This window comes from Grus americana, chromosome 28, assembly GCF_028858705.1.
Source record: "Grus americana isolate bGruAme1 chromosome 28, bGruAme1.mat, whole genome shotgun sequence".
Classification (NCBI taxonomy): Eukaryota; Metazoa; Chordata; class Aves; order Gruiformes; family Gruidae; genus Grus; species Grus americana.
This window is the reverse complement of record NC_072879.1, coordinates 3,773,799-3,784,127: the sequence shown is the minus strand read 5'-3', so window position 1 is coordinate 3,784,127 and position 10,329 is coordinate 3,773,799. Positions and strand designations below refer to the sequence as shown.

The window sequence follows — 10,329 nt, the reverse complement described above, 5'->3', positions numbered from 1 at the left end:
GTCCTGAGATAAACCCTCGTCCCGCAGGCATCCGCCCGCCGAGATGAAAGGCACCGCTGGGCTGCCCTGGCTGCGCTGGCAAAGCCACGGAGGAAAAACATTCCGGGAGAGTTGCTCAGCACCGGCTGCGTGGCCCCAGCAGGCTCGGCAAAGGCTGCTCGCCCTCCACATTTGGGACGCGTTCTCCACTGAACCTTCACTTCTTTTATTCCAAAATGGCCCAAGAAACACCAGACGAGGTGCCTCCACAGGAAGCACCTCCCTTCTCGGAAAGCTCTGGGGAGAAGGGCCAGGGCCTCGGAGAAGGCTGCTTGGAAAGCAGCACCAGAGCTCTGCTGGTGTCAGGACCCTGAGCGCCTGGGGAGGGAGGCCGGCACCTTCCCCGGCCACCCCCAGGGCCCCAAAAGCCGGCAAAGACACAAGGAGCCCCTGGACTGTTGACCCCTCATCCATCCCACCCAGCAGCCCTCACTGGGGCAGCTCCCCCTCTCCTGCTCTGGGGCGCCCAGTGCCGATACAGATACTGGGCAGCAGCTCAGGGGACCCACAGACCCCTTCCAGTCCCTGCAGCAACAGGACGTCAGTCGGCATCTGCCCCACGCCGCCCGGGCCAGGCGGTTCAGCGTGACAGGACCGAGGCCAAGAGCCCCACGCGATCCCAGGGCCAGCACGGGGGCAGCAGTACGTCACTGCCTGCTCCGGCCACATTCTTTTCATTCTCCACTTCTGTCACAGAAACTGAGTCACAAACACACCTGGATATTTGTCTCTCTCTCCTTTTTTAATCAGCTGTATTTTAAGTAGCTTTGAAATACATTTTTCTCCAAAATGTTTTTCCTGTATACTATTCGATCACAATGACATTTGGCTGGTCCTTGCTCTGATGCACGCCCAGTCCTGGTGTCGACACAGAGGAAAAGTCCGCTCAGGCTGACAGAGGGCAGGACTGCAACAGGGAGAAGGTGTAAAAAATACAAAAGACCAGGCGAGGATGCTTTCAGCTGCAATCCTGCAGCCAACCACTCAATGATCCGCAGGCTGGCCACGCTTGTACGGGTGCTGGTCACGGCGGAGTCTGGTGCCCGGAGCTCACAGCGCACCTGCGCTCGGCACGCAGGAGGGCTCGGAAAGCCCTGGGGTGAAACGGGACAGCTCAGCACAGCAGTCTCCGGAGAGCTTACCCTGTAGTTTTCCTCAAATCATGCATAAATGTCTCATTGAGCCGAAACGTCCGTTTATTTAAGAGCAGTAATAATTTAAGATTATAAAAACCCTTTCAGTGTTGAGTATCAGAAGGGCAAGGTTATAAAGAAAAATAAATGGGACTTGCGATGGGGAAGGAAAGGATAACGGGGTCTATTTTGAGAGTTCATGTTTTCAGTGACAACTATCGGCCCTCCCCAGCTGGAGATCCCGGGAGGGAGGCAGTATCATTACGCTTTCATTTTACAGACTTCAATCTCCAAAGCAGAAGAGATAGTATCCAAGGGGAGGAGGAGGAGGAGCAAAAGAAACGAAGAAAGAAATCTCAAATTCAAAACCATACAAACAACCTTTCCATTCAGAATTGCAACCGCTAGCTCAGCACCTCGGGTTTCCCGTCTGCGGGGCAGAGCAGCCTTTCACTGCAATGGTCAAAAGTCCACGCGGCAAATGGATGTTTTTATTAATAGACAGAGCTCTTTCCCCCCGTCACAGAACTCGAGGCTTCTCATCTCTGAAGGACCCAGAGTCTCCGCGTCTTCAGAATTCAAAAGGGAATTCTGGGGGCGCTGCTTCCCCCTTGCTACCCTCCCCTCGCTCTGCTCTGGAAGCCCCTCGCGTGGCTTACGTTGGCTGGGGAGGGAGGAAGGGCAATGGACGGGGCCCCAGGGACAGAGGGTTGGATTAAGATTCATGAGTTGTTCGATGAGTTTTCATTACTTGGTGAGCTGGAGGAAGAGGAAGAGGAGGATGACGAGAAGTTCATCCCCGTGAGTCCTGGGGGGTTTGTGGCAGTGTTTTGTCCACTTAAGCTTTTCCGGCACACAGGACACGTGTCATGCTTTGGAGAGCAGACAAAAACAAAACAAGAAATATGGGAAACAGGATTAGAAACACGATACAGGAGCAGCACTCAAGGAAAAGGCTAGGATGACACTCCTTCCTCTGATCAAAGGCTGCTCATGCGCAGGCCTCATCACGGAGGGATGAAAATATTTAGAGGGGACAGTACCACCAGAGAAAGCCCCAAGCGCTACAAAGGCCAAGCCACCCTCAGACAGCACTAACCTGTTCCAGCCAAGGGACTATACAGCTGTTGTGGAACAGGTGATTGCAAGGTAACTGCCGGACATTTTCACCGACTGTATAGTCTTCTTTACACACAGGACACTCCAACCCAGAATCTGTAAAGGGAAAGCAAAACAGAGCTAAGCGATTCAGGAGAGCGACACTCAAAGCACCCGCTCAGGCGTCCATCACCTTTTCCCCTTTCCCGCACCACCACTTCATCCCAGCAGAGAGGAAAGCTTGTTGCTCCGCAGTTCCTACCACCATCACCCCCCTTCTCACTGCCCTGGGTTTGCTTTACTGTTCTCTTTCCCTCCCTTCTGCTTTCTCATCTCGTTCCACACTGAACTTTTCACAACAGTTTGCCTCCCCAGGACAAATCCAGTCTACACCACTCTTTTTTTGCATGTGTGTGAGTATAACAGAGCAACACTTCAGCTTTCTCCCCTCTTTGAAATGTTTTAGGCCTTGAAGGTGCTAGCAGACAAAACTAAAATCCCAAGAAAATGTCAAACAGAACTTTCAGAGCGCTCTTTGTGAACAATTCCCTGGAGCAGACAGACATACCTACGTGTTCCTGTGCAATTTGTATGGTGGGGAGGGCCTGGATCTTCTCTTTGTCTGCTGGCGGCGGTCCAGTGTTTTCAAACTGATTCAGTAACTGAAAAAACAACGGGCCACAGAAGGCAGAAAGAGGTGAGCTCAGCAGCACACAGAATCTGTTCATTTATTCACCCAGGGCACTTGAACCCTGCATCGCGTGCGCTGTGGACCTTGTCCCCCACTTCTGCACCTCCCGTGGTTCACCCCCCTGCACCACCCCAGCTGCTGGCAACTTTGCAGCACTGCCCGAGAGGACAGGAGACACCACCATAACGTCAACTTTACCTGTGTAATAATCGCATCCAAGCCGTTGGCACCCCACGCATAGTCCATTGGATTTGAATGCAAGACTCCCCTTTAAGAATAAGGACAACAATTAAATTTAGCTGGGAGTACGACACCGTCACCGTCAGAAAGAGCTGTACATCTTCCAACTCACCAAGGACCTAGCCCCAGGTTTGGTATTGTTGTAGGTGCAATAATCCCATTGACCAGCTGCTGGATAATTCTGAAAGACAAGAAAACCAGGATTACCTAAGAACTGGTGTCTGCTAACTCCCAGCCCAGACACAGGACATGGAAGGAGTGGGTAAATACTGTTGCATCATCAGGCGGAAAAGGAAAAATATCCTGTAGCAACTGCACCTTAGGAACCGATTATTCATTGACAAAGGGAAGGTTCAATATCATATTCGTAAGGGGGTAATTTCTGACAAAGATGGCAAGCGGCTCCCCAGTTAAAGAAACATTAGTCTTGTTGCCCAGTGCTTTCTGTCCTTTCCCCTCACGCCGAGCACATTTTGATAATACCTGGCAATGACCAGGAAATGCTTTCTCCCTGCAGGTTTAACAGTCAAAACTCCAAGCCACACCACTCCAAACCACACCACAGTCCGCTCCACTCCGCCTGGGTGAAATAGCCCCCATAAACTTGAGGCAAGAGCTTGCGAATGGCTGCTGGCCCAGCTGAAGCCTGAACATGCAGCAGCGCGAGTCCATGGGGGCAAAGCTGGGCACCTACAGAAGAGTCGCACCGGACACACGTGCTCAGGAGTGGCCTCTTAAAGGTGAGATAAAGGTACGGGCTGATTTTCAGCTCACTGTGAACAGTAACAGGGCTTCCTCCACAAGAACCTGGCAGTTGCTCTCACCCTTCTAGCGTGGGAACTCCCTCGTGCCTGCCAGCAGCACGGCGCGTGGCGAGACGGGCTCGGGGCTGCCTTGCACCGTATCGATGCCGAGACTGGTGCTCTCGCTCCCTCCGGCTTTCGGAGTCCCTGTTGTCTTCCGGCTGCACATTGGACCCGAATGGAAATTCAAAGCTGTCATCAAAGATCCCAAAGGCAAATTGGCCGTAGCCCTGTGGCAAGGTGAATAAGGGCTGATCCACATTCTGGGAGGGAGAGAATTCAGGGTACAGATTGAAACAAGGAGAGAAACAGCTCTTAGCTTTCACGGCTGGTGTTTCACCAGCCTTCCAACAAAGACTAGTGCTTCAGGTCCCCAGCGACTCACAAGCCTTGGCTGACGCAGGCAGATCAGCGCACTCTCAGAGGCAGCTTAGTGAGGAACAGACACAGGCTGAAACTACATAGGAAGGTAAGAAATAACAGCAACTTCCCTGGTTTCTCTTTAGCTGCTGCATGTAACTGCTGTCTTTTAAGCTGAGGCTACTGCATAGCAACACACCCAGACAGCTCACTAAACCCCAGCTTAGCCCCCTCACAACAAGACTAAGCTACAAGTGATGGTCGTATTAAAAACACGCAGTAAAAATACAACACACAGAGATTTCAGGAGCAGCATGTGGATGATATTAATACCTCCCTTCCCAAACTTTGTCATAATCTGGGGAACATTTAAGCAATGAACTAGTGGAAAAATACTTCAATGGCAAAGCAGAAAGCGTTGGAAGAGACAGAGAGGACTCACTCACCTCAAAAGGATGCCTGCTCTGATCACTGGTTGACGTAGAGGAGCTGGTCTCATTGTCAGCGTTCCTGTGAGGAACGAAGAGCACCGGTAAGCCTCAGAAGGGTGCTATGAAAAGATTTTCCCAGCAGAGGGGAGCGAGGGACAGGAGTTGGACAGTAAACTGTGGACACCACGGCTGCTCACTAACAGCACACAGAAAGTCAACAATTCATTTTTGTGCCTCTGGCTCAAAGAGACCTCAGAGGTCTGCTCACCTTCCCCTCCACCCCGGGACAGGGTCAGCTCCATTCAGAAACTAGCCCACCCTCAGCTGCTGATTTTCTAATTGTCTGCATCGATTTCATTTTTCCCTCCCTGCAACTTTCATTTTCCCACATCTTCACCCATCTCTCCTCACCCTTTTACTTTCTGATTTCACAAAGCTACAGAGAAGTGACTGAACCATGATGTCAAGCAAGGATTCCCTGCACAATCCACCTCAAACAAATCAGCTAATCCTCTGGAGCACCAGGAAGAGAAGACTTAAGGTACAAACCCTGATCACTATGACCCAAACATGCTTAAGTCTAATCTTGAATCAAAGGAACTCCTCTATTGCAGAGGCATGTAAACAAATAGGACAGATTATTAGGAAAACTCTTAATGCTGTTAGGCTTCTGCTTTTAGAGAGCTGCAGGAACATTTACCACTCAGTATCCAGGTCTACGCTTTGACATGCATGGGAACAAAAAACTAAGGTTCAGCGATCATGCGACTCTCCCAAGGTCACAGCAAATCACCAATACAGTTGGGATTAGCCAGGATTGATTTTCAGCCTCTGAGGTTGGTGTAGTGAGACCAAACGCCACCTTGTCAGTACAGGAACCTCAGCGTGTAAAGACCACCTCTCTCAGCAGGCAGCAACATGCATCTGGCACACCCCCAGGCAGCTCAGCGTGCCCTTGCACTGAAAGCCTGCCTGCACACTGCCTGTCCCTAAGCCAGTCACAGCCAAGGTCCGGCAAACGCGTCTGAAACGTTTTAAGACGTTTCTCCTCCTCTTGCCCATTCTGAGGCTGCCAGAGACCAGTCCCACTACTGAGTCAGCAGTAAAGCACGTGAACGCCGATCTCAGCTGCTCCAGTGCAGAGTCCAAAGTCTTAGTCAAAATATTTCATTGTTAGTACTCCACGTTATTAAATTATACACTGAAGCATACGTACACTCTCCACTCGACAGACTCCTCTCTCAGAGGGTTATCTCTGCCCTGATAACTCAAACCAGTTCAGAGCTGCCACATGCCATGGGGAAAGCCTCTCTACCACTTCTTTTTCTTTGTTTTAAATCAACCCATTCCTCCCCTGCCAACAACCTATGACACTCAGCGTTCCCATGGCTGATTTACCTGCAGATGCAAACTATGCAAATTAAGCACTATAGACCCACAGTGAGGAAAGATGAGCCAAATACTGGGCAGAAGTAATAAAAATGGTGTATTTAGTATCCAGCGTTGCCTTTTAACTAGAAAAAGGAAAAGAGTAAGCAGACTGAGTCCATTCCAGCAGCAGTCTTTGGGGTAGCACATTACCTCGGCTCTTCAGGAAGTTCTTCAATAAAACCAGATTCACACCGCGGGCAAATATAGTCCTACGGGAGAAGAAATACTGAATGAGAAAAGAAAGTGGTACATAAAGCTGCAAAGAGTGCCTTCAGCGTGATGGGGCGGAAGAGTCCTGCAGCCCATCGTCCCAAATGCATGCCACAATTACAGAGCCAAAAAGACCCGAAACCACTGATGTTTGCCTTCACCAGGCTAGTGAGGCAAATTGTTAAGCCTGAGCCTGTTTGGAACCTGGCTTTATGAAAGATTTGGATAACGCTAATTAATCCCCAGTAGAGACAAAAGCATTAGATAACATCTGATGCAGTTCTGGGTGAAGTGAAAGCAAAACCACTGGCCTTCCCAGAAGAGCAGCACTCAAACACCAGTGTTTAAATAGCTGCGTGTTCCGGAGGCCTTCCCCCACCCCCCTCAAGGGGCCAAAGTGTCCTAATGAAAGAAACAAGGAGGGGATTGCAGCAGGGCTAATCACTGCAGCGCTGTCGCTTCGGAAGGGCTGAATGGGAAGCTGTTACTAACGCAGTCTGGGGCTCACACCACGCAGAGGTCAAGGAGACACAAGAGGGTCATTCTGCAACACACAATACCAGAATTTTACACTCCCACGCTCAACGGTCATTACAGAAAGCTACTGCCACCCTTGGGGCCTTTAACACTGAAGACCGAACACATGGGAATAAACAGGCTGCATGTGCAGGAGCAGGATTCCTTCAGGAGTTTGAGACAGTCACTCTTCCTCACAATTCCTGGTGTCAGTGAAGAATTTATATTCCACAACCATACTGTGTTAGCAAGCAGCAGCCCAGAGCGCTTGAGATCCTGAAAGGAAATTACTTCACTTTTCAGCGCTCGAGAAGCAGCGGTGCCACGCAGCACCGCTGAGTCAAAGAGGAAGCGACAGACCCTGTACCTAACCCCAGCCACAGCCGAGGCGGAACAGCCACCGTGGGCAAACACAACCACTCAAAACCCCACTCTGGCAAAGCCAGGCTCACCATGGCAGAAATTTAACAGGTCTAAAAATAACGATACTTCCCTTTATTACTGCTACATTCAAATTGGCACAGGCCCTTAAAGAAAGTCAATGGATTTCCCAAAAGAGGAGAGGATGCCAGCCACACGGGTTTGCTCTGATAACACATCTGGGATCGCTCCTCCAGCCTCTGCAGAACAACCCGATAAGGCCCAAGCACAAGGCAGCAACGCCAACGATCCACTCCACGCTGCCCCTGCCTGCCCAGCAAGATAAGGAAGCAGCAAACACCGAGACCTAGAAACAGACTCGAGAAGTTGCTGCTCCCTCTCCTGCGCAGGACTCTTTTAGATTTGTCATTGTGAAATAACCATGTCTACGCAATTTACACAACATTTGATTTCAAGAATGTTTCTACACCACCCAAACTCTTCTCAAAGTTGGTTACCGGCACAGGGGATCTCCTGTGTCCATCAGAGGAAATAAGACCGATTGCCTCTGCCTTCAGAATACCCCCTCCCTGTTTCACCTCCCACCAGTACGCCAGTACGTGATAATTTACTGGGGTAAATTATCACGGTAGCTGCACTCAAGAGCAGTGAGCAACTTTCTCCTCTCAACTCCCCTATTTAAGGGAGGCTTTTTCGTGCGTGTGCTTACAGACAACTCTGAACAGAGGGATCAGCAAATTCCTCTGCAGCTGGAACAGCACAAATGTCAAAGTTTGTTCTTTCTCAGGCTGTTTGAATCACTCCTTTTGCTGCATATGCTACAGTATCTCCAGTAGCTTGGTCTGCAAACAGTAAGTGAAACCGAATGAACTTGGACCCCCAAAACAAGTTCATTAACTAGCAATTAACTAGACTTGAATCAACAACAGCAGTTGCCCGCTCCCTGCCACAGTTCAGTGCGTTCACTGCCAGATGTGCTCTGCTGCACAGACCAACACGGGGTGTTTAAACAAAAATAAATGGCCGATGTTTCTAGGCTACAACCTTCAGCTCCCGAGCCATTTTATCCCGTCTGTCAACGTATTTAGCAGAAGCACTATCAAGAGTTTTGTCCTCAGACCTAAACACGAGCTGTGAGATTTACCAGCAAGGCCTACCCTCGCACAACCGGCAAGACCGAGGGAGAGGGCGAAAGGACAAACCACGTCACAAAACCAAACTGACGGCAAAGTCTAATCAACCGTGGCAGAGAGACACCTATGCTCGCAATCAAGCTACTGAGTGACTTTTAAAGTCCAATAAACTTTTTAACAAAAAGGAATGCCTTATTCTGACGAGAAGATGTGAAAAGTTTCAGGACAAACAGAGATTGGCTGGATCCTCTGAATCAAATTTACTATCTTGCAACATTTGGCAGGCGATCAACCGAAAACCTAGCTGTGGCCCACCACGATGTTTCAGCCAGTTCCCTTCCAACAGCCAACGCTCCTTTTCTACCCACACCAGGAAAATATGACTGCTCACAAGCAGGGGTTTTACTCAGCGATTAAAGCACACCTGCCGACGCGCTGCACCTAGCCTACAAAACACTTCTGCGTTAGTGAGTGGAAACGGTGCGTACATCTCATTTCTGCACTTCCAGCGCCTTAGATGATATCACCCCTGAAGCTTTTCTCATGCTCATTTAAACCCTACTGAGAGAGACAAAAATGAAACTCCCTCGTGATCCCACAGAGCTTCGGTTCGCTCTGGGCAAAGCAGCGGGTGGTGGCGGCTGGGCCGAGGGGATCTCACGCCATTTCAGCCGCCCAGACACGGGGGGCTGCGGAAGGCCCGGGACCACGGCCCCCCCCCCCCCGCTCCGACCCGCTCCTCGGGGGGGCTCCCCCCCTCCCCGCAGCACGGCTGGAGCAGACGAACCCCCGCGGCCCCACAGACAGCACCGGGCCCCCCCGCACTTCCCTCCACCGCCCGAGCCGCCCCCGCCCCAGGCCGAGGAGGGCGCAGGGCCCCCACCCTCCGCACCACCCCCGCCACACCCGGCGCTAGGTCCGCCGGCAGCTTCCCCTCGGCCGGGGGCGCCCCGTTCCCCCCCGGCAGCCCCCAGCGCCTCCATTTCCTCACTCCAAAGCCCCCCCTCCCCCGCTCCTCCTAACGCCCCCCCCCCACACCCCAACTACCACGCGCAGAACTGCCCACCCCCCCAGGCCCCTCCTAACGCCCCCCCCCCACCCCGCTCCCCACCCCAGACCCCCCCCTCGGCCCTCCCCGCCCTCAGGGCCCGGTTCTCCCTCAGGCCCCCCGGGCTCCCTCAGGCCTCACCCCCACGTGCACGACCCACCGCGGCTCCTACCCGCCCTGACCGACGCCCTCGACTCCCCCACCCCACACCGAACCGCGGCCGGACCCCCACCCCCGCTCACGGGCAGGCGAGGAGCGATCTCAGCCGAACAACAGTGGCAGAAGAACCGTCCCGGCTGCGGTGAAGCCTCCGCCATCTTCCCCCCACCCCCCCCCCCCCGCGCCCGCCGCCTCACCCCGCCCCTCCCAGCGACGCGCGGCGGAGCACAACGGCGGCCGAGCAGGGACAAGAAAGGGAAAGGCGGCCGAAACGCGAAAGGGGCGGGTTTTTGAGAGGCGTGGCTTGTGGGATGGGGCGGGGCTTATATCTTTATAAGGAGAGTGGGCGGGGCGTATGTTAATTGGGGGGCGGGCGGACCGGGAGCCCGGGGCCCCGGTACCGGGGCCCCGGGCTCCCGGTCCGCCCGCCCCCCCCCCGGCCCCCTCCTAGTCCCTTAAGGCTGTGAGTCCACCATCCCCCGGGGCTTGGAGAGCTACCTTGAGTCTTCTAGGCGTGGGTAGAGCACGGCTGGGTGGGAAGGGGGGAGGAGGAGGAGGAGGAGGAGGAGGAGGAGGAGGAGGAGGAGGAGGAGGAGGAGGAGGAGGAGGAGGAGGAGGAGGAGGAGGAGGAGGAGTTGTTCCTGGAGAGGGGCTTC

General features: G+C 52.9%; 1 protein-coding gene across 2 annotated transcripts; it reads right to left on the bottom strand.

Moving 5' to 3' along the window:
• Positions 1-760: 760 nt before the first annotated feature.
• On the bottom strand, positions 761-9,873 carry RNF126 (ring finger protein 126). Of its 2 annotated transcripts, none has more exons than XM_054805661.1 (9): positions 9,757-9,873; positions 6,377-6,435; positions 4,811-4,874; positions 4,026-4,267; positions 3,314-3,382; positions 3,160-3,229; positions 2,839-2,932; positions 2,272-2,387; positions 761-2,044 (listed from the first exon to the last, which is right to left on the bottom strand). In XM_054805661.1, exons 1-9 carry the CDS (start codon positions 9,829-9,831, stop codon positions 1,895-1,897), a joined length of 939 nt encoding a protein of 312 aa, XP_054661636.1. In that variant the 5' UTR covers positions 9,832-9,873; the 3' UTR covers positions 761-1,894. The 2 variants fall into 2 exon arrangements, with proteins under 2 accessions (XP_054661636.1, XP_054661638.1); XM_054805663.1 differs by having other exon boundaries at positions 4,026-4,234; positions 9,757-9,870.
• Between the last annotated feature and the right edge of the window lie 456 nt (positions 9,874-10,329).